The sequence below is a fragment of the Eptatretus burgeri genome, chromosome 5 (genome assembly GCF_056783735.1).
Source record: "Eptatretus burgeri isolate ZD-2024b chromosome 5, Ebu_testis_v1, whole genome shotgun sequence".
Classification (NCBI taxonomy): Eukaryota; Metazoa; Chordata; class Myxini; order Myxiniformes; family Myxinidae; genus Eptatretus; species Eptatretus burgeri.
This window is the reverse complement of record NC_140965.1, coordinates 71,395,946-71,420,730: the sequence shown is the minus strand read 5'-3', so window position 1 is coordinate 71,420,730 and position 24,785 is coordinate 71,395,946. Positions and strand designations below refer to the sequence as shown.

Below are 24,785 nucleotides of genomic sequence, written 5' to 3'. Positions count from 1 at the left end.
CAAACCACATTCTGTAAGGGAACTCTCACCAGTACATCTAACCACCTTCTGTTAGGGATCTCACACCACATCAAACCACCTTCTGTAAGTGAACTCTCACCACCACATCATACCACCTTCTGTAAGGAATCTCTCACCACCACATCAAACCACCTTCTGTAAGTGAGCTATCACCACCACATCATACCACCTTCTGTAAGGACTCTCTCACCACCACATCATACCACCTTCTGTAAGGAATCTCTCACCATCACATCAAACCACCTTCTGTAAGTGAGCTATCACCACCACATCAAACCACCTTCTGTTAGGGATCTCACCACCACATCAAACCACCTTCTGTAAGTGAACTCTCACCACCACATCATACCACCTTCTGTAAGGAATCTCTCACCATCACATCAAACCACCTTCTGTAAGTGAGCTATCACCACCACATCGAGCCACATTCTGTAAGGGATCTCTCACCACCACATCAAACCACCTTCTGTTAGGGATCTCACCACCACATCAAATCACCTTCTGTAAGTGCACTCTCACCACCGCATCAAACCACCTTCTGTAAGTGAGCTATCACCACCACATCAAGCCACATTCTGTAAGGGATCTCTCACCACCACATCAAACCACCTTCTGTTAGGGATCTCACCACCACATCAAATCACCTTCTGTAAGTGAACTCTCACCACCACATCAAACCACCTTCTGTAAGTGAGCTATCACCACCACATCAAACCACCTTCTGTAAGTGAGCTATCACCACCACATCAAACCACATTCTGTAAGGGAACTCTCACCAGTACATCTAACCACCTTCTGTTAGGGATCTCACCACCACATCAAACCACCTTCTGTAAGTGAACTCTCACCACCACATCATACCACCTTCTGTAAGGAATCTCTCACCACCACATCAAACCACCTTCTGTAAGTGAGCTATCACCACCACATCATACCACCTTCTGTAAGGACTCTCTCACCACCACATCATACCACCTTCTGTAAGGAATCTCTCACCATCACATCAAACCACCTTCTGTAAGTGAGCTATCACCACCACATCAAGCCACATTCTGTAAGGGAACTCTCACCAGTACATCTAACCACCTTCTGTTAGGGATCTCACCACCACATCAAACCACCTTCTGTAAGTGAACTCTCACCACCACATCAAACCACCTTCTGTAAGTGAGCTATCACCACCACATCAAGCCACATTCTGTAAGGGATCTCTCACCACCACATCAAACCACCTTCTGTTAGGGATCTCACCACCACATCAAATCACCTTCTGTAAGTGAACTCTCACCACCACATCATACCACCTTCTGTAAGTGAACTCTCACCACCACATCAAACCACCTTCTGTAAGTGAGCTATCACCACCACATCAAACCACCTTCTGTAAGTGAGCTATCACCACCACATCAAACCACATTCTGTAAGGGAACTCTCACCAGTACATCTAACCAGCTTCTGTTAGGGATCTCACCACCACATCAAACCACCTTCTGTAAGTGAACTCTCGCCACCACATCAAATAACGTTTTGTTCAGGATCTCACTGCCACATCAAACCATGTGCCCACAACATGTTTGTCTAAGGGATCTTTCAGCATCACATCAAGTCAACTTTCGTAGGGACCTCTCACCACCACATAAAACCACCTTTTGTAAGGGATATCTCTTCCCCACACCAAACCTCATTTTGGAAAGGACCTCTCCCCACTACATCAAACCACCTTTTGTGTGAAACCTCTTTCCAGTACATTAAGTATAACCATTGCACTACACTTTACGAACACTTCCCTAAACTGCATTGTGCTACCGACATTCCACTAACCACATTACTTCACACAGAAATGTGTGAGTGTCCTGAGTGGTTAGTCATAACACACACTTACTGTTCAGGTTTTCAGAAAATGACAGCATGATCACAATCACAAACGTGAGCACCGATAATGCTGGGAGGTTTGTGTGTGTCGCAAACAATTCGGCTGGTGAGGAATACAAGGTGTATGACGTGCACGTGTTTGGTGAGTATGCAAGATGGCTTGGTGAGCATTCGTGTTTTTCATTATGAGCCATAATAATGTAATCAGTCTTATTTTGTACATTAATAATATGGGCCTGAAGTTAAATTCGTCCCAGATAGACTGTTGTTTATATGTTATTTGATTGTCAATGTATTTTATGCATTATGATATTTTTTCTTTCTTTTTTTTCTTTTTCATTACCTTCACTTGAATGCTTTTTAAGGTTTTCCCCCAAAATTCGTGTTTTTTTTTTTTGCTTTTATCCAAAGATGTGAGCTACTACTAGGAAGGTGGTGTGTGTGTGTGTGTGTGTGTGTGTGTGTGTGTGTGTGTGTGTGTGTGTGTGTGTGTGTGTGTGTGTGTGTGTGTGTGTGTGTGTGTGTGTGTGTGTGTGTGTGTGTGTGTGTGTGTGTGTGTTCTCCCCCATTGAGATTGTCCATTCAAGATTATTTAATACCTACAATGATATGTGTATATGGCTTTGTTGAGTATACGAATATGCATCAAAAGTATCATATATATATATATATATATATATATATATATATATATATATATATATATATATACATCAATGTTGTGTAAAAGCTCAGTCCTCTCCTTCTCCAGTACCCCCCATGGTAGCAGGGGGCTCAGACTCGCTCAACATTACAGTCGTAGAAGGAAACAGTGTCAGCCTCTATTGCAATGTCACGGGTTCGCCAATTCCGAAACTCACCTGGCTCAAGAATGATCTGCCATTGCCAATCTCATCCCACCTGCATCCCACATCAACGAGGCACATCATGCGGTGAGACAGGTGTCATTCTCAGTGATGCTTATACTGACCTTCTTTATACAGGAATACCCACAGGCTTTGCTCCACTTTGTGCACAAAATGAAAAAGTTTTTTTTTATTATAAGGAACACATTTTATGGTGAATCACAAAATACTGGATAGCAAAGTACTTTTACAGCACAAACTGGTAGGGGCTCTGCTAGGTATGTGGGTGGCCCCCTGCAAAACTTCGAGTGGGGAGTCCTTCTATTTGAGGACCAATCAAATGATGACTGATCTTCAGGTGAAGAGAATAGATTTATTGCAAAAAATTCATCACACACAGAACTGATGCCCTGCACAAGTATGCCCGCCATCTGGAGGAAGTGCTGTAAATTCGAGTAAATAATTCCCAGTGAATAACTGATTTTTTTTCACTTCCACGTTGAATTTACAGAGAATTATTTACTCGAATTTACAGCACTTCCTCCAGCTAGAGGAAGTGCTCAGGGGCTTAAAATCAGGGTCAGCAATATTATTGGAAACGTCAAATTCAATGACTGGACTTTCAAGATACTTCAAAAAAATTGCAAGCTGATGTTGGGAGGCCCTTATTTGTGGGGAGGGGGTCCTCCTGTGGCAACGGGCTCTACTGGCACGTAATAGAGACCCTGCATGTAGGACATGCTCGTCATGACTCACCTCCCCAATCTCTGCTTACGTCATAACGATGTTTCCTTCATAATAGCATTTATTGCTTTGTTCAGTACTTTATTACTTTCATTTCATAAAAAGATGGTTTAGTTTATAGTTTACTGGCAGATTTACCTTGTGTTGCACGGGAAGAGAACGGTGAATAAGTAACACTTTGGAGCCAATCACAAAAATTGATTAATTGATTGACTGATTGGAGCTCTGTTTCAATTTCCAGGTGTGTCCGTCCCCGAATACCTCTGAATAAGAAGACGTCTGAAGACAAACGCATTTTTATTTTGGTCTTCCTCTTACTGTGTTGTTGCATATCATCCGCAATTCAACATCTAAGAAGGCTGTGATGAATATCCCATTAATAATACCTCCCGCGTTGCTCGATCCTGACACCGCCTAATTTTATTTTTTCCCCAAAGTAGATGCGGACGGGCTTTGCAGAGACATTCCGGGACAGGCGGGCGCTTTCTCGTTTTATACAAACCCAAACTAGCATCACCTCAACTCACCATTTTAAACCATTCACCACCCCAAGCAGCCAGCTCCTCTGCCCCTTTCTCAGTCCACAGAGCTCTCCTGCCCACCTACCCGAGCAGGTGAAACTACATGCTGCTTTGGAATGTAATAGTTGGAAATAATTGACTGATACTTAATAGCGTTTGAACAGTCGTTCCAAATATTGTCTGAGGACTTGACATTGGAGGAGTGTGGGGGGGGAGGGGGAGAAAGGCAGGACAAATTTACCCATGTGAAGAGGGCTTTAAGCTCAGCGTTGCCCAGGTCAAAAAGGAAATTGTAATTTACACTGAGAATTTACGCCCCCCTCTGCCCCCCCCCCAACACTCCTGCGCGAGGCCACGGACACGTAGCCTATGTTACCCCCCACACAAAATTGTATTTTTACCCCAACTTTGGAGTTGGTAATGTAAAATATGTAACGTATTGTTGCGAATTCGCGCCCGCCGGCGTGCGGACGGCCATGTAACTCGGATCGCGGCACGTCGCCCACCGGACGGACAATTTTGTCGTGACCCTCTCAGACCAACGCCGGGAGCTAGTCACGGGTGGGCCTTTCGACCTCACCACAATCGTGCCAATCGGCCACCCGCGTAGGATAGGGTTGTTCGCCCAACTCGACCTACCTAAGTACCCACGCGGATTGTAAACCGGGCGATCGTACCTCGCCGCAGGTCGACTCCGGACACGAGCCGCTTGGGCGGCCCGTTCCGTACTATCGGGATAACCGAACAGTGTTATCGTCGACCTGGACGGTTCAGATTAATTACCGGGATGTTGCACCCACTACGAACCCCTTACGTGAAGCAAGATGGAGGGTCAATAAAGAAAAGACGAAGCAAAACGGGCACAGTTCAACAAGCAAGCATTTTATTTCCCGGCACACGGAAAGCACGTATATACAGCCATACAGATTCAAAATGCACATAAAGCAGATGTAAGAGCTAAAACCGACTACGCGCACACACGACAACACTTATCCAGCTTTACTTCACAGATGGCGCCAACACACATTTACACAAAAGCAAAGGAAAGAAGACACCCTCACAGACAAGGAGGCAGACAGGCCCGTAGGCCAAATGTGCGCGTGACCTGGAGGAGCGGCCAGGTCCGCGAGACCGGGGAGGTCTTACCCGCGTCCTCGTGACGCATTGGCGGGCAAGCCGCAAATGTGGCCGCGCCGCTGTGCCCCGACTCCGGGCCCCTTGGCGGGTTTAGTTGGCAGGACGTTTGGGGTGGGGTGGGAACAGGGCCCCCTTTTGCACAATCTCAGCTTGGGGGAAAGGGGAATTGTTGATGCCCAGGGGGAGGGGAGTGGCTGGCTGGCTTGGGTCCCACGACGAGACGAGCAATCCCCCACACCACAACCTCGTCGCCGACCGCCGTCCTTCTTGCCTCGGACCCGAGCTCCCTTGCTTGCAGTTCCACCGCGCGCACTCAACTCCGCCCCGCCAACGCACGCTCCTTGTCCACCAGGAGCAACCTCTCGACGACACTCTCCAAGCAACTCCAAAACCCAACTCTCTTTTTGACGACACTCCCCAAGCAACTCCAAAACCCAACTCAACTCCAATTTGCCTTGCGCTCGCCTTTTTTATAGGCGGCAGGAGCAGCCAATATGCAAATTTTAGGATCAGAACACGAGTGGAGGCGGGGCCACGCCGCTCCCCCCCCCTGGTCAGCCATTGGTGGGGCAAAAATGGGCGTGAACCTCTCCTGTTCCTAAAATTTGAATATACGGACTTCACATACACACGCTTGGAGGCGGGGCCAAGCCGCCCCACGCTCGCCAATTGGACGGAGGAGAAGTGGGCGTGAAGCGTTTCTGATCCGAATTTCCCCTTGCAAAGGCCGCCATTCGCGCTCGCGGCTCGGTACATTCGGCACCAATCGCCAAACGGGCCCGAGACAGCCCGACGTTCAGTGTTCACAGGTGGTGCGGTTGTTGGTTGTGAAGGAGAGAGGCAAAGGTGGTGGAGGGTTTTTGGTGGTGGTTTGATGGTTATGGTGTCGTTTGGGAACGGCGGTGAAGCGATGTTTGCGGGATGGAGTTCTGAAGGTAAGGGTAGTGGCTGTTTGCGTTGTTGGCGGCTTAATGGTCGAAAATAACAATAGAGAAAGAAAAAATGGCAAACTCAAAGCGTCGCAGCCCCGATGAATCACAATAATCCCCTCTATACAACGGGTTTGGGCTAACTACACATGTACCTATGAAGATATCTCACCTGTGGGCCCTTTATGGTGTAATGCGAATTTCCACAGCCGTAACAGTATATATATATATATATATATATATATATATATATATATATATATATATATATATATATATATATATATATATATATATATATATATACATTTGCCTTTTATAGGTATCGAAGAAGATAGAAATTAATCACTTTTACTCCATAACAAGATGGTTTACTTTATGATTCACTTGACGAAACAGATTTCTGAGCCTTTATGTGACATTCTTTTTGATATCACCGGATATAAATATTTCCCAGACACTGTAAAAGAAACAGTAAGCAGAGCTGTTAAACGTTTCACACAAAAGTGACTTGATAAACTGGAAGTCGTCACAGCAAAGCATGATTTGGGATGACTTCCAATAAAGACCTTAAAGTTAAGAGGAATGTTTTATACGTTACTTCTGCAGTATTGCTCATGCACTGGCAGCTTATGCTGCTACATACACCTGTGTCGCTTCAAACCGTGCTGGTGTCGTGCAGAAGAAATTCCACCTCCTGGTTCAAGGTGAGCAATTGCTTGGGATGTACGGGCTTACTTCCACTGCTCACTTCCTTATTTAACAGATTGAGTATAATGGAAATGCACACACACACAGTTGAACATGTATGGTGACCCAGCAGGATATGTGGTCCATTGCTTTGCTGACGGGAATACCAATCTTTGTGGAATTGTGGAAAAAAAAAACGGTTGTTGTTTTTGTTTGTGTGCCCTTTCTGTGTACTTTTATACATTTACCTCCATCACCGAAGGTGGATGGAGGTTATGTTTTCACCTCTATCTGTCTGTTTCTTTGTGAACAAGACATCTCAAAAAGTTGACGGATTCGGACGAAATTTTGTGGAGAGCTTGGGTATGTGACACGGATGAAATGATTCGATTTTGGTGATGATCTGGATCCGGATCCGGATCTGACTATTTTTAAAGCGATTTTTCACCATTGAGAGATCGGGTCAAAATTGACATGAAGCAGGATTTCTGGAAAAGTTGTCAACGGATTCGGACAAAACTTGGTGGATGAGTTGATGAGGTGACAGATCAAGCCAATTTAAATTTTAGTTCAGGTCTGAATCCAGATCCGGTTTATCATTGGGATCCAAAATGTAAACTAATCATCCTGGTGGAGGTCTGCGCTCTCCCGAGCTAGTGCCCTTCTAGTTTTTTTAAATTGTTTTGTGAAGTATTACTATGTGTGTATATATATATATATATATATATATATATATATATATATATATATATATATATATATATATATATATATATATATATATATATAGTTATAGATGTATATATTTGTGTGCTCCTTGCATGTACATCACGCTTTCTTCCTAAAGGTCCCGGCTGTCGCAGAATCATAAAAATAGAACCGTGCGTCCTGAAGTTCACCTGGATCAGGAATAAAAGTCACTCAACCCCCCCCCACAGACCCCTTAAACCCCCCGCAGATCCCCATAGACCCTGATTTTTTTTATGTCATGAGCAAACTCGGAACATCACCGGTGCTGTAGGTTATGGTCAAGTTTCATCGAGATTGTGTGTGTAGTTTTGGAGAAGAGAGCAAATACCTATTTTGGGGGAACCCCCCCCCCCAATAGACCTCCTTAGACCACGATTTCTTTTAATGGCGTGAATAAACTTTGATACATCACAGATGATGTAGGTTGTGGTCAAGTTTCATCAAAATTGTGTGTGTAGTTTCGGAGAAGAGAGCAAATACCTATTTTGCGGGGTGAACCTCCACCCCCTCCCCCGTAGATCTCCTTAATGAGCGCAGATTTTGATGCAATCAATGCACATTCTTTTGGCATCACATATGAAGCTTGTGGCCAAGTTTCATCAAAATCGATGTGTTTGGTTCAAGCAGTAATGACTGAAGTGTTTACAGACTCACTCACCTCACTCACTTACTCACAGACACTGCTCGATCGCATAAGCTCACGTGACTACTCCAATTGAGCTAAAATGGTACTGATAGAACCTCCTTTTAAGCTCCGAGTCGTACTAAAAGGCATTTTATCAATCAGACTGACACAACCTTTTGCAACTTTGTCATTTTTGTTCCAAGTAAATCGATCATTTGCTTTCCAACGGTACCACCGCTATTATTCTGTGACAGCAGGGACCCTTTCGAATAAAGTGCGACGGCCACACCACGGACTGTCGCTGCTCCTTTCAGTAATACTAGTAACAGATGCTTCATGCATGGTGAGCATTACTCACCTGAAACATCCAATACTAAAATGAGTAGAGATGTGCACTATGCATATCAGATTTAAGTCAAAACTATGAAGAGATGATTTTGTCATTCACTCCAACTTAGACTTGGAACATGTCCTTCAAAATTCCTGCTCTGTATTGTTCTTTTAGAGTCCTGTGCAGTCCTTCTGAATGGCTGAATGAGAATAAACATTTGATGCTTGTATTGTTCACCTCTGGTGTAAACATCCACAGACTATCATACATAGCCGATGTGGATGTTTATGTGTACATCGTATCATAAAACGAATTGTCTCCTTGTCTACAGTGCGTCCACAACTAGAGGATGAAGGGAGCATGAAGGAAATGTTGGTGGTGAAGGGTACAGCCATCTCCATTTCCTGTAAGGCGTCAGGGACACCCCCTCCTTCGGTTTCTTGGGAAAAGGATGGAGAACCTTTTGAACTTGCAGAACACATCAATCCCAGTGATATGGTAAAGCTGTAATTGTTGGCCTGAAGTGATGGTGATGATTGTGATGATAACGAAATGTCTGACTCATTCGGCGGTCTTTCTAGCCACACGATCACTTCACTTCACTGACAATGTCAATCAGCTCGTATATTTGATTTTACACATTGACATTATCTTATGGGGGAGCTTGAACATATACGATACTAGCAGGGGTGCCTGGTGTAGCCTGGTGCTGTTCTAGTCCTGTTTGCATTTTGAAGAAATCAAATTTTTTTGGCCTATTTTTTTGTGGGGCCTAAACTCTTCCCTACACCCACGAAGGAATGGGGTCAGGGATAATTTAATTTTACCTTTCACGGACCAACAAAGGCTGAGGTTGTGTAGAATGATTGAAAAAAAAAATCCAAAAAATTCAATCTTTATTTTCCAAAATTTTCAAAAACTTTTTTTTTACCAAAAAACACTCCTCGACACTCGTTGATAAACCTCTGAAAGTCTGACAAAGATCCATTTGGCCATCTCTGAGAAAAATGTTGGCACAGACAGACAAACATCTCTCTTGTAGTATAAACTAGCAAATACAACCCGACGCTTGGCTGATGGGAATATTAAGGGGAAAAGGGGGGGGGGGGAGAAAGAGTTATCCCTTGTTATCCCCTCTCCTTACCCCTCCAATCTTTCCTCTTATCCATCCTCCGCTCTTGGCACCTCTACACTGTCTTCTGCTTCAGTATCAGCTCATCTTCGGTTGTACCAAAGTGTGTGGTTTTCTAACATCTGTGGGCTCCATTCTAACCTAACAGGTATCTCACTCTCTCTCTCTATCAGTGCACTCATCACCACAAACGTGTGCTCCTTCCTTCCTCTCAGCACAACTCCACCTCTTCCCAACCCCTCAAATTTTGTACCTCCCCCTGCCCACTCCTTTCTTCACCATGCCTCTGCCAAGTCTCATCATTCCCTTCTCCACACCTCTTCCATCGCATTCCTGCACCTTGGCCGTCTCCCCTCCCTCTCACAGCAACCTTCACACTCTTCCCCCTCTATGCTTCCCTCTCACTTTTCTCAAAAACTCCCCCCTCACCCTTCTCCCTCAACTCTCCCCTCTCACCCTTCTCCCTCCAATCTTCCCCCTCACTCTCCCTTCCCAAAGTCCCCCCTCCCCCCCCCCACATCCACAAAGCTTCCTCCTTCTCCCCCACCTTCTCTCATCCATCTCATCATTCAACACCCTCCACTCTTCAACTGCCCTCTGCCCCCTCTCTTATTACTCCCCACTGTACCTCAACCCATTACCACCTAACCTTTTCTCCTCCTCATCCGGCCCTCTCCCCGAGCTCGTCTGCCATCCCCCACACTTTCAACAACTCTCCTTACTCCCTCCCCTCCCCTCCTCCCTCGTCCTTTTCTCTCCCATCCCTCCCCTCCCCTGCACCCAAAACACCCTTCACTCCCTCTTCCTTCACAGTGTGGACCTCAGACATCTGGGGCCGTTGCTCAAACCTGACATCTTTCCATACAGGTTGCCACTTGCAAACCAGACATAATCGGCTTAACAGAAACTTTCCTCCTTGAAGACGTCGCTGACTCCCTCAAATCTCTCCCTGGTTACTCCCTCCTTCAGTATGACGTACCTGGGCCTCGTCCCAGTGGCAGAGTTGCTTTCTTTATCAAAGACTCCATTCCGTACTCACCATGCACTGCCCTCTCTCCCCCACACTTACAGGAATACCTCTGGCTATGGCTTCCCTTCCACTCCTTCCTCATGTTTATATGTGTACTGTACCATCCACCAAAGAGTGATTACTCCATCTACACCTCGCTCTCTGAAAACATGGACCAACTTCTATCTTCTTATCCCCACTCTCTCTAACTGATATGTGGTGACTTCAATTGTTATCATGCCAATTGGCTAGGTGTGGGTACCTCTCACCTGTCATGGCACTTCAGCAAAAGACTTCTATGACTCATTGGGACTGACACAATCTGTCAACTTCCCGACCCACATCTCAACCAACGGTACTCTATCTTTTCTGAATCTGATTTTGACCAATTTCCCTGAAAATATCTGCCGTTCTTCCTCCACTCCAATCGGTTCATCTGATCAGGTGCTTGTCAAAGTAAACATCTCTCTGGCTGTTATGAGAGAATCATCTCAGTGCCGTCGATTCTGGCATTTCACTCAAGCCGACTGGCAGGGACTTCAAGCAGCCAACAAACTTCAAGACTGGTCTGCCATCTTTACTTCCTCCGACATCAGCTCGTCCTGGGAATTCCTTCAAAGAAACTTGCTCTCTCTCTCATGCACAGATTTACCCCCATCTCGTCCTCAGTTGTCTTACCCTTCCTCCTGCCCATGGTACAATGAAGCTTGTGGCGAGGCAGTTATCCTGAAACAACTTGCCATCGCCTCATGGAAGGCTAATCCAACTGAAGGCAATCTCAGTTCCTTCCACATAGCTTGTAACAAGTGTGTTTCTCCCCTCAGGAGAGCCAGAAAACAACATCTTTCTAATCTCAAGTCTGAACTCTCAAACCTGCGTCCCTTCTCCAAATCCTGGTGGCATCCAGTGAAGTCTGTTTCTGGTTTCTAGTTAAGTCTAAGTCTGTTTCTGTTTATGTTCACCCTCCATCCCCTCCCTTACCTCAAATGGCCTCGCAGCTGACACTGCACACTGAATGCCTAAACTCTGTGTTTGCTTCTAAATCTTGTGTCCCAAAGCAATCTCTTTCTGGACCCACCTTACACAGTCGCACCCAGCTGTTCCTGGAGTCTGTGTCGTTTTCTCCTGACAAGGTGGAGAGCTTGCTGTCAAACCTCGACTTGGATTCTGCAACCGGTCCAGGCGGCATCAGCCCAAGTGTCCTCAAAACAACCTGCTCCTCCACTCTTGCTCACCCTCTCTCGCTCACCCTCTCTCTGTTCTACTCACCCTCTCATTTGCTCAAGGTCATCTGTCATCTGCTTGGAAATCAGCAAACGTTACCACTCTGCATAAAAATGTGCAAAAACGGATCCTTGCAACTACAAACCAATCAACCTTCTCCCAATCATCAGCAAGGTTATGGAATCCATGATTGCTTCACATCAAATCCTTCCTCTTCTCCAATTACTTGATTTCCCATCATCAATTTGGATTCAGACCGGGTCAATCTACCCAAGATATGCTGCTTCTGCAATCCCAACAATGGATGGAGATTCTCAATGCAAGATATGAAATCAGAGCCATCTCCCGAGATATATCGCTTGCTTTCGATACGGACTGGCACCCTGACCTGCTCACCTTCATGCTTTCATTCCTCTCTTTTTCCCACCTTTGGAACAAACTCCCACACTCTGTTCAATCCCACTCTTCCCTCCAGGTCTTCAAAACAGCTGTTCACCACCATCTCTTATCTTCGTGCATCCAAAACCACGATTTTTTCTACCGCAGCTAATCCACCTCAAACCCACCTCCTTCAAATTCCCTGCTTTCCTTCCTGAAAGTTCCTTTCGTGTAAGGACCTGAAAGTCCCTGTGGTGTTCATCTTGTTTACCCTGTGTTGTACGTTTTCTGTGTTAGCTCTCATACGAGCCTCGACGGTGTATACAAAAAACAAAAAAAAACTTCAGCCTGATGGAAGTAAAAATAATACAATAGAATGAGAGAGGGGGAGGGTGAGGAGATAAGAGAGAAGGGAGGGAGTGAGAAGTTGGTAGCAAGGAGGAGAGGGGAAGCGAGGAAGGAGGGAAGAGAGAGGAAAGGGGGTGGGGAGAGAGACGCCTCACTCACCGTTGCTTTTCACTCCAGGAAGGGGGGGTGGGAGCAAGGAGGATGAGAGGGAGCGGGAGGGGGTTTGGGATGAGGTAAGCATGAGGGGAAAGAGAGGTGGGAGAGAGAGAGGTGGGAGAGAGAGAGAGAGGTGGGAGGGAGGGGGAGAGAGAGAGGAGGAGAGGAGAGAGAGAGGGGGACAGAGAGAGAGGGGGAGAGAGAGGGGGACAGAGAGAGAGGGGGAGAGAGAGAGGGGGACAGAGAGAGAGGGGGAGAGAGAGGGAGACAGGGAGAGAGGGGGACAGAGAGAGAAGGGGGAGAGAGAGAAGGGGGAGAGAGAGGGGGGGAGAGAGAGAGGGGGAGAGAGAGAGGGGGAGAGAGAGAGAGAGAGGGGGAGAGAGAGAGGGGGAGAGAGAGAGGGGGGAGAGAGACCGAGAGCGAGACCGAGAGCGAGATATCTCGAGACAGAGTCAGAGAGACAGGAGAGAGAGAGACAAAGAGTAGCGGGAGAGACGGAGAGAGACAGGAGAGAGAGAGAGAGAGACAAAGAGTAGCGGGAGAGACGGAGAGAGACAGGAGAGATTGCCATATTAACGTGTTTTTTATATTATTGAGCCAATGTTTTTTTCCATCCATCACACGCAGCTGTTTATGAACATTAATGTTTGTGAGCATCTCCCTGAAATGTCTATTTAAATGCAACAGTGTTTTTTGGTTGAAGCTACCCATAGTTTTTAGGTTATACAGTACACAGTATGTACTGTAGTAGGTAATCACACTGACTCCAACCTGCTAATTCCTAAAAAATTGCTGATAGCCAAGTGTGTGTGGTTTGTTCATCAAGCATAACATATTCTCTCTGGTATCTCCCCTACTCTCTCTCTGTCTGTCTCTGTCTTTGTCTCTGCTCTCTGTCTCTGGATATATCCCGACATTCGTTATGTCTGTACCATGTTTATCTCCGGACCTGTCCAGGCCAGGTTTGTCTCTAGACATGTCCAGACGGAAGTTTTTCCCTTTGCAGCTTGGCTCCTGATGCGTCTGGGTGGTGAATTTCTCCGCATGTGTCTGGGCGGTATTTATGTCCAGACAGGAGTTTTTCTCTGGACGCGTTCGGGCGGTGTTTGTCTCTGGACATGTCTGGACAGGAGTTCGTGCCCGGACGAGAGTTCGTTTCCAGATGTGTCCCGACTGGAGTTCATTTCTGAACGTGTCCGCATGGGAGTTCGTTTCTGGACATATCCAGACTGGAGATTCTCTCAGGACATGTCCAATGCAGTGTTTCTCTCTGAACCTGTTTTATGTTCGGTTTTTATGTTCCGACGAGAGTTTGTCTCTGGACAGCTTGGCTCCGGATGCATCCGGGCAGTGTTTCTCTCCGAATGTGTCTGCGTGGTATTTTTGTCCGAATGGGAGTTTTTCTCTGAACGTGCCCGGGCGGTGTTTGTCTCTGGGTGGTATTTATAGTATGACCGGTATAAAATGGATTTCAGACTTTATTTTGTTTCCATCTTCACTGCTATTCTAAGCAAAAGCATTTTTGATGAGACAGCATGAACATAATTAACGCTCCACCATACCTCTGCCTTCCCTTCCTCTCACCTCTTGCTGCCTTCTCTTCCCCCACCCCTGTCACTTTCCCTTCCTCCTCGCTCGCTCTTCCTCCTCGCTCCCCCCTCCCTCTCTCCCCCCTCCCTCTCCCCCTTCTTATTGTCCCCCCCTCAAGTAAATTCGTAAAAATATTCATAAAACTGAAGTTTGTGCCATATGTCGGACCCTTTACATGTTCGAAACGGTGATTTTTACTTTTACTTGAAATATCGCAACATGAGTACACAATGGACAATTCTCACAATATGTGTAATTTGAACCTGTAAAACCCAATACAACTAGCGAAGAACCCATCCTTAAGGTCAGAATAATTTCCCCGTTTTCACGATGGCAATGGTTGTCATCAAAACAGTATTAAAATAAGCGAGCAAATTTGCTGATTTTGTGTTGGTATGACATGTAAAGCCGCTGTGCGATGCCACATGTATCTGCATAGAGAAAATTGGGGTACCTCACCTTCACCCTCAACCCCCGGGCTTATGAATTTTCTTTCACCCCCTGAGACCTTCCCGTGCACTCCCTGAGTACAACCACCAGTTTTCAACTCCTTCCGTCCAGACAAGATGCACCTTCTGAAACTGTTCAATCAATTCACGACAAACCTCTCCCTTCACATGTAATTATAATGTAAATGAACTTCACAATTGTTTGATTAGATATCTGTCATGTTGTGTTCAATTAATGTGTCGTCGTTCTATGGAAGTTTTTTTTTCTTTTTAATTGCTTCATTATATATTTTTTTCAGGACATGATTCTTTTCTTTCGGAATATAGAGATGGAGGATGCAGGTCAATACAGCTGTACACTCAGTAATCCTGCTGGACAATCCAGCAAGCACTACCTTTTAAAGGTACTCGGTAAGTGCCTGACCTTCAGTGCCAAAAATGACAGGTCTTTCTGAGAAAATACCCGCAGCCCCCCACATAAGAAAGGAGTGTATACCTTTAGCTCGATACCGGTGAATTTTCACATGTTAAAGGAGTATACCTTTGGCTTGATGCCGATGAATTCTCATGTGTGAAAGGAGTATACCTCTTCCTTGATACCGCTAAATTCTCACATGAGAAAGGAGTATACCTTGAGCTTGATACTGGTGAACTCTCACGTGAGAAAGGAATTTACTGTCATGTCCACGCTGATTAAGACCGACGCTGGACGGATGGACCGAAACTAGCTTTTACTCCCTTGGACTGCATTCGAATCATGACTGCTTCGTACACGTGAGACCCGAGGAAGCACACAAAAGCCTTAGCTCTTGTAAAACCAATGGGCTTATTTCCTGAACAAATGAATAACCAGGGGGCAATGAAATTGCGATGGAGGAGTATGACGACGGGTTTTGGGGTGAAGAAAGGAGGAACACGGAATCGATAATAAATAGTTATATACAAGAGGAATCAATTTGAAGGCACCACACATCAGATTCAAGCACAAACAGGGTTGGGGAACAACAACCGGGTGTACGATAATGGTGAACTCTCTTGTGAGAAAGGAGCATTCCCTTAGCTCCATCAGATTAAACTCTGATGTGAGGAAGAGCATTTCTTTGGCTCAATGTCAGTAAGCTCTCACATGAGAAAGGAACATCCCTTCAGCTCCATTAAATTAAACTCGAATGTGAGAAAGAGCATTTCTTTGGCTCGATATCGGTAAACTAATTTTTTTTGTTTGTTTTTGTATACAACGTCGAGGCTTGTGGAGGAGCAAGAGCATATAATGGATCAGGACGTAACAGGAAAAAAGGAACAGCAGGGAGAGAGGGGGGAAACACACCGACAGCAGGGATGAGGGACCAAATACAAGGAGACTTGGACAACTAAGGGATGTTGGGAAGAATGAAGGCGAGGAGAGGACACAGGTAGTGAACAATATGGATACAGCTGCAAATTGGTGGGAAGGAAAAACTGGACACTTTGAAAGAAGTGGGCTTGGGGATGGTTAACGGGGGAAGAAAAGATCCTGGCTTTGGATGGGGATGAATAGCTGCCTTGAAGGAAAAAGGGGATTGAAGAGACTGTGCAAGACCAGAAAGGAGGTGGGAGAACACAGATGGACCACTGACCTGTTTGTGCTGTGAAAACGATTGGCCCTGAGGCTCAGCTTCATCACTTCATTGCAATTCCAATGATCTTGAAGGCCTTGGTTTCCATGTTGTCAAGCTGAGCAAGGTGTGAGGCAGGGGTGCCGTTGCAGAGTGGAGAGCAGGACTCCATCAAGCTGCAGAGGAAGGCCTGTGCACACAATACCTGATGGATAAGAGTTCAGGTTTGCTTCGGAAGGACTTTGCATGACGGATTATGCCCAGTTTGGAGGTCAACTTTGAGGTGTAGTTTGCCCAAGAAAGATCATTGCTGACAGTGAGGCTCAAACATTTGAGTGACTCAACTTCTTCAAGAAAATTGTAAAACAACAAGATGGAAGAGTATGCCAGATGGTCCCTTTGGAGAGAGACAGTGAGCGTGTGGGATTTCTCAGGAATGAAGGACATTTTCCAGGTGTTTGACCAGCTCATAATTGTGTCAATGTCTGTAGAGATGGAAGAGGCTGTGGCCTAAGGAAGGAAGGAGAGAAGATGAGAGGATCCCGTGGAGAGCCACGTGTTGGCTATGAAAATAGAGGATGGCAGTAAGCCATGTGGGAAGCTGGCCTTGGATGCCATAGGCAGAGAGTTTGGAGAGCAAGACAGGGTGCCAGACTGCATCAAATGTTCAAGATATGTTTGGAGAGATGGCCCTGATCTCAATCATGAGACGGAGAGCCTCCATCCATTGTTGGTAAAGCAGAAGCAGCAAGTCCAAGATAGAGTTACCTGGTCTGAATCTGAAGTGATGATCTGAGATTAGGCCATTGGAGAAGATGAAGAATTTGTTGTCAAATATGATGATGGATTCCATTATCTTGCTGATGGCTGGGAGTAAGCTGATAGGTTTGCGGTTCAGGGATCAGATTTTTCACCTCGTTACCCTCGTCAAAGGACAGGGTATTGCATTTGGGTCCATTTTAATGTTTGTCCGCACAGAACGTTCGTGTTTTTCTTTGCAACCGCTTGGCGGATTGAGGAAAAATTTTCACCATAAGTGCGACTACTCATGTAGAATGTTGAAATGATAATTATGACGTCCTCGGTCATGTGGTGTGACAGCCATGTTGGAAAAATGGAAAAACTTTGGACCTCTGTGTCTCTGAAACTGCACCAAAGAAATAAAATGAAACTTGGCAAGTAGCAAGTGCGCTGCATGTGGAAAGAGTGTGATTTTTTATGACATCATAGGTGCCTTCGTTATGATGTCATCATTTCATATGTATAACGCTACAGCTGATCAGTATGAAAAATTTTGGGGTCTTCTCGACATAAAATGTTCCACAACATTTTTTTGATGGCGTCATTGGTCACGTGATTCAGCAACCATATTGTTTTTTTTATCCTTCAAAAATGTTCTTTCAAATGGCTGAAGCAGTCATCACTGCCAGCATTTATAAAGCGACAGTTCTAATTATGTCTCTAATGAATTACATAACACACCAGTACACAAACACCACACAAAATACACCACACAAAACTACACAGACACAACACAACACACCACACAAAACAAGTCCTGGTGAGGGTCTGCAATCTCTGATTGCTCTTTTTCTTGTTGGTGTCATGCAGTGATGTTGGCTGACTAGCAAGCAGATGGAAGATGACCTAAGGCAAATGGTAGGGTGAAAGAGCAGAGGGAGAATGTGCAAGAGCAGCAGAGCAGGTTTTTTTTAGCTCGCCTGTTCGAAGAACAGAGAGCTAGAGCGATACCTCCGGCATGAGCATGAAAATGTTAAATTTTTTGTATTACGGAAAAACTTGACGGATTTCGACGAAACTTGGTGGGGGGGTTAGGTATGGTCCAAGGATCATGCCATTAGATTTTGGACTTGGTCCCCCCCCCCCAAAAAAAAAATTGTTCGAGAATTTTTTTTTGCATTTCTACATGTTTTGTGATTTCCACCCCCCCCCCAAAAAAAAAATTGAGAATTTTTTTTTTTACATTTCTACATGTTTTTAAGTGATTTCCAACCCCCCCAAAAAATTGTTAGAGAAAAAAACTTTTTTTTTTGCATTTCTGCATGTTTTAAGTGATTTCCAACCCCCTTCCCCCCCCGCAAAAAAAATGTTGGAGAAAAGAACTATAACTCTGTCAGCACTGTTGACATCATATTTAATGAATAAGATATAAGGTTCACTTGAGTGACCCAGCAGTATTGGCGGCGGAAGTTTTGCACTCTCCCGAGTGCTCCCCCTCTAGTTTCCTTTCCAATTATTTTTATCTGCCGCACTATTTTTTATACGCCATATATATATATATATATATATATATATATATATATATATATATATATATATATATATATATATATACATATTGGGGCGTATTATGTGACACCGGTCGTCCGTCCGTCTGTCTGTCCGTCCATTCCTGTCCGCACTGTAACTCCCAAAGTTTTCAACTTTCACGTTTCATATTTGGTACATAGGTACAGACTGTGGAGACGGTGTGTCGTGACATATGGTCGTCATCTAAAGTGGTTGCCATGGCAACCGGGATGCTGTTTTCCATCTGTTCCTGTCCGCACTGTAACTCCCAAAGTTTTCAACTTTCACGTTTCATATTTGGTACATAGGTACAGACTGTGGAGACGGTGTGTCGTGACATACGTTCGTCATCTAAAGTGGTTGCCATGACAACCAGGATGCTGTTTTCCATCCGTTCCTGTCCGCACTCTAACTCCCAACACTACATATTACTTTTTCTTTTTGATGCATTTCTCATGGCAAGGCAAGTACCATAAAATTCGGACCATTGAGCGTATCATTATATAAGCCGCATCCCCTAAATTTTAAAAAAAAATCTGGAATTTAAACACACAAGCCACACTGGTTTATAAGCCGCAAATGTTGCACAAAAACGTCCTAAAATTAGCCACAAAAAGTGATTGGTCTTGCTTTGAGTCTAATCTGAACAGTAGAAACACCCCGACCATCCATGCCATCGGCATTTCCTACCTCTGAAAGCCTTTGTTGACTTTTTGCAGCGAGAAAGTTCGCCCCTCTGTGAGTTTTCAATTCCTCATGTGGACCTCTTGTTTCTTCATACCGTACTCTTACCAAATCAATATCTCTCTAAATATATTCTGAGGTCGCAAACTCATCACTGTAGAAAGCACGGAAACACACAAACAGCTGCAGCGATCAGGGAAGACACTTGGAGTGTGGATTGAACTTTTTCTAGCTCGGCTGTGGTTTACCTCGCTCATTGTACGTTTTTCAAGTTTCGGTTAACAATGCAAGGTAATAAACGTAAATATAAATACCATATAGATAAATAACCACGTCGATCCAAGTAAGAAGAATAACCTCTCTGCGATGAGTCAGGAAAATTAATTGACTTTCTGCAGGAAGAGGACTTTTACAGTGAGTTTTTAATTCACGAAGAGTCAAAACCAGTTTTAAAACCTAATGTGAATCTAAACATCGACTGGAGACTGATGACAACAACTTGATTTGGCCTGAACGCGTCATCGGGAAAACCCGCAACATCAGAAGATTTTGTCATGTTCATGTTTTCATTTTTTTTCCTTTCTGTTTTTATCTACCACACCATTTTCACTGATTACAATATACAAATACATATATTGCTTTAAAATTATTTGGATCAGACTTCACTGCAATGCTTTAAAAAAAATATTATTAGACTAGTCTTTTAAAAACAATAAATGTATAAACAGGCGAGCATTGGGTGGCTTTGACACCAACTCTGGTTTTTAGGACACGCGCATTGATGTCGTCCCGTCCAGTTGCAGAATCAGAGTTTATGGTTACCAGAAATTTCTCCCACCTTCTCAGGTGAAAAAGACAGAATCTAGAAGCAGTTGGATGTGACTGGGTACAATGGATACAGAGAGCAAGGAGTTGGGGACACAGGATTTTGAAGCAGAAACTCACGAGCAGAGTCAGCTGTGGTGCCATTTGAAGTAAGGGAATGGATGGAGGGGTAGCATACACCAGAGACAGACTTAAGAAGTCTGCCTGCCACCAGGTTTTAGAGGAGGGAGACAAGTTTGAAATTTTAATCTTGAGGTTGGTCAGATGTTGTTTTCTGGCTTTCCTGCGAGTGGACACTCACAAATTGTGGGCTTTGTGGAATGATCTGAGGATGCCTTTGGTCAGATTTACCTTCCAGCAAGAGAAGACAAGTTGTCTCAAATTATTGGCTTTGTACAGGGAATGATTTGCAGAATGAAATCAAATTCTCAAGAGATTTGAGAAAATATGTTCCTTTTACATTTTTACACACATTCAACACGATGAGCAAGTTTTTGGATCATTCGGCCAAGCAGAGACCATTCATTTGGATTCATAGCCAAAAAGCTCCAGGTTTTGAGGCATATTACAAGCTTTGTTCAGTTATACTGTTCTTTTAAGATTACATGATCAGGAAAAAAATCTATGCGTAATCATGAATTAACTTACAGTGTATAATCAATCATATTATGTTCATGAAACAAAATCTCAAATCACAGGTCTTCCATCACAGCTCTCATATTAACAGCCCTCACAATATTTCCAACATGTGCATCATGCAAGAATAACTTATATCAACTCTTCTTCACAACAACCTTCCCATTTCACCTAGAACCACCACTAATCAACAGAAGGGATGGCTCTGCAGAACTTTCGGTGGTGACAGGAGACCTTGTCAATCTGGAATGCAATGCAAATGGCGTTCCTCCCCCAACACTTACTTGGCTCAAGAACGGACGACCATTGCCAAGAGCCAAGAGGCTGCAGGTGGTAAAGGGGGGGCAGCAGCTTCGCATTGCCACTGCACAGGTGAGGCCCAATTCACTCCTTTTCTCTTGCAACACAAAATTCTGAAAGCTTTCAACACAAATACGAACCCCATTGATATGGAGTTTCCAACAGACTTCTTGGATTGGTCTATCAGGTGCAAGTTATACTCGATGAGCTGTGACCTAATGTGACCTTGAGTTGCCTGATTTTCTCAACCTTTTATATCCAAAATGATTTGTCACCCTGGCCCAGCATTTGTTTCGTTTTGGTCACAATGGGTTATTATGCCGAAGCCCATCAAACACTTTGAGCTTTCTCATGATACGGTCTTTTGTCCAGGTTGAAGATAACGGTCGATACACCTGCCTCGCCTCCAGTTCAGCTGGTGATGATGATAAAGAGTTCTTGATTCGAGTCCATGGTCAGTCCAAACAAGTGTACACTGTGAACCATAAGGCAAAGGATTAGACCATAAAGTGTAAGGGAAAACAGAGCTGTTTTTAACAATTCTACTTTTGCCAACAACTGTGCCAAAACAAACAACAACAACAACTGTGCCAAAATAACCAAACCATTAAAAAATCCACAATAGAGTTCATTCATTTTTATTCTGAATTACATAAAACTTCAGGAGTATGTGTTATATTTTGTGTGACATGTGTGTACCAAATATCAGAATCGTAACTTGTAAGACTCTAGTTTGACACTCGGTCGATCACATGCTCCAAATCTCCACCTCTGCGCTGAATACAGATTTGAACACAACGGGCATAGTTATTGATTATGCACTGACATTTTGCAAGTGGGATCGACTTCTTTCTCTGTGATTGTTTGTTTCAGCTCAAAGATGCTTCGAGGATTATCCTTGTACACATTGTCTTAGAGATATTCTCAAAGATAAAAATCTAGTGGGCTCAGATCAGAGACCACTTGATGCTGAAAAGTCGGCCAATCCCTCTTTCACCGAAGTGGCTGGTCACCCACTCATGGGACTCATTTGCAGTATGAGGGGTTTCCTCATCCTGCTGAAACCATTGCTCTTCTCTTCAAAAGCTTCTCCTGTGACCAATAGTAGCCCAGAACTCATTCAGCACTTTAATGTGGTGCTCAGAGTTGATTATAATGGTATTACCATCCTCATCTTCGAACCAGAATGGTCCAATGATGCCATGCTTCCTCGATGCATACCAGACCGTGCACTTGAATGAATGTCAGGGTCACTGGCGAATCTCATCTGGTGGTACTGTGCCCGAGTAGCCATTGGTCTTTCAGTTGACTTGGCCATTCAGCAAAAAGTGAGCCTTGTTCAAGAACCAAATGTTGTTGAGAAAACCAGGCTCTTCTTCAATTTTCTTCACAAACCACTGAGCCATTTAAAGAAGCTTGTTTTTGTCTCGGTCAATGAGTTTGTGTCTGACTTGTATTCTGATGCACACATATATTTTGATGTCGTCATGGAGAATCCTCCTAAAACTTAATTGACACTGTCAATCCAACTTCTCAACTGCAGCGGCGAAGCGACTTTTTTTTTATAGATCATTTCGACCAACTGTTGGGACCTTCTCAATGACCTCAGGGGTTCTCAGCGAAGGGCATCTAGAATAAGTGTGTCTGTCTGTTGATTTTGAGTTAAATTATGCACAGTTCCTTGCTCTTTTAAATATCTTCATCCATTTGACGATTCTCTCTTTGCACGGGCCATCTCTGCAGTTAAATTTTCTCTTAAACTTTCTTTGAGTTTGGAGGAAGGATTGTGCTTCGGTGTATGATTTTACAGAAAAAGCCTTTTCTTCATTTGTCCAGGGCATCGCGACTCATTTGCAGGACCTCAGCTATCATTATCTAAAATATGAGAGAATAAAGAAATAAATAAATTAATTAATGGTGAATAAAATGGAGGATTTGGGGTATTTTTTGGCACACCCAGTACAAACACCTTCACTGTACGATACGAGAAACCACTTCAGCTATCATCACACAGATCCTAACCGACAGAATGTGTCTGCTGCACACCGTCCTGTCTGTGATCCATAAACAGATCAGGAGGGAAATTCATATATATATATATATATATATATATATATATATATATATATATATATATATATATATATATATATATATATATATATAAACCTCCATCTTTGTGCAGACTCCACACAAAGCAGATCTTGTAGTCTACTGCAGGATATTTTTACAATGTGACTAGAGCTGGAGGTTTAATCTTCTTTAAAGTGGAGAGTGTTTGTTTATGGATTGTTTATTTATTGCTTTTTAATGTGCATTATGACTCTTAAATGTGAATCTTGTAAGGGTCTCACAATCTATTCCCTACATGTGTGATTCATGGGATACTTTACAGCTTTGTACAATATTCACTTTTGATATTTTTGCCATAGTCTGCTAATTAAAACTCGGGTTGTTGGATTTTAAAAATAACTTTTGTGATTCCCTTGATACCTGTATTACAAAATGGTGAAAAATGTGAAATGCTATAAATATAAATTAACCCCCATGTATCCATAATAAATATTTGGTCATATATATTGAACATTAATCTGTAACAAAATATTCACTTCAAAAAGTCACTCTTATGACTCTTATGACTTCAAAAAGTCCGTTTGCCACCCGTATATGTTCTGTACTCAACCTTGTTGTAATGAGAAGTGTATTGTTTTTTGATGGTTTCGTACTCACATGGGTCTATAGAGAAAATTTGGCTTGGTTGCCAAAGCGGCAACCTTGGGGAACTCTGCTAATTTGCATAAATCCACGATGGCCAATACGGACGGGGGTGGAATAGAACTTTTCAACCAATTAACTTACAATCACGTGTGATACCTCTTTTCTGTATAATTTTGACCTGAGGAATCGATTTCTGAGGTCAAATTTGTGATTTGGGATCAATTCAGGGTCAAAGGTGAAGTTCAAGGTCTTTTTTGGCCAAAAATGAAATAAAATAATAATGATGACATTTTCAGAGCGATGGTGGTCAAGCGTTTATTCAGTAACGTCGATCACTCCCATTCATCATCAGAGCCGAATGCAAGATCAAGATGTTCAGTTTCCTCATCATCTTCCACATCTGCTTCTCCTTCCTCTTCCATTTCATCTTGGTCTTCGTCTCCTGTCTTGAACGGGTTGAAGCAAGCGTCACGACAAACACAAGCGCAATACACAGTGCATGATATCTTTCCATGGTGACAGCTGCAACGTTCAGTGCCGCACACCTTCACCACCGCCTTACAGCTGCACCGCACTACATCCATGAGATCTTGGGGTCCTGGGGGCTGATCGGAGGTTGCTGGTACTGGGGTGCCATCTTTTATTTCCCACCCATACTTCGTGATGTCAAGTTCAGGTGGAGCCTGCTGGTCAGCAGATTTTGCAAGTATGGTCTGCATCCCTGGCTTAGCGCGGCCATACTCCAGCATACCTGCGGGATGAGGTTGCTGGAATTCATGTGAGAGGACATGGGTAGTGCGTCGACCATTGGGTGTGAATACCTGGAGATCGAAGTTGTCAAACCACACGAAGATGGCACCGACGGTTCTACACAACCCCATGAACTGGTGGAGAACCTGTGCATTGTCACCTAGTGGACGAGCAGCCAATTTTCGGAATATCAGGGCCTCATTGTACGAGGTCGTG

At 44.1% G+C, this 24,785-nt stretch overlaps 1 protein-coding gene across 7 annotated transcripts in view; it reads left to right on the top strand.

The window, feature by feature from the left end:
* The window catches only part of HMCN1 (hemicentin 1), a 531,017-nt gene that overhangs the window by 381,413 nt on the left and 124,819 nt on the right, over positions 1 to 24,785 (top strand). For all 7 annotated transcript variants that reach the window (XR_015058458.1, XM_085882362.1, XM_085882361.1 and 4 more), the window contains exons 65-71: positions 1,911 to 2,035; positions 2,645 to 2,825; positions 6,679 to 6,776; positions 8,797 to 8,963; positions 15,051 to 15,162; positions 20,977 to 21,173; positions 21,474 to 21,555. Coding sequence is in view for 6 of the 7 variants with exons in the window: in XM_085882362.1 (XP_085738488.1) it covers positions 1,911 to 2,035; positions 2,645 to 2,825; positions 6,679 to 6,776; positions 8,797 to 8,963; positions 15,051 to 15,162; positions 20,977 to 21,173; positions 21,474 to 21,555 (962 nt within the window). In the remaining variant the exon portion in view is untranslated. The remainder of the gene's footprint in view (positions 1 to 1,910; positions 2,036 to 2,644; positions 2,826 to 6,678; positions 6,777 to 8,796; positions 8,964 to 15,050; positions 15,163 to 20,976; positions 21,174 to 21,473; positions 21,556 to 24,785) is intronic.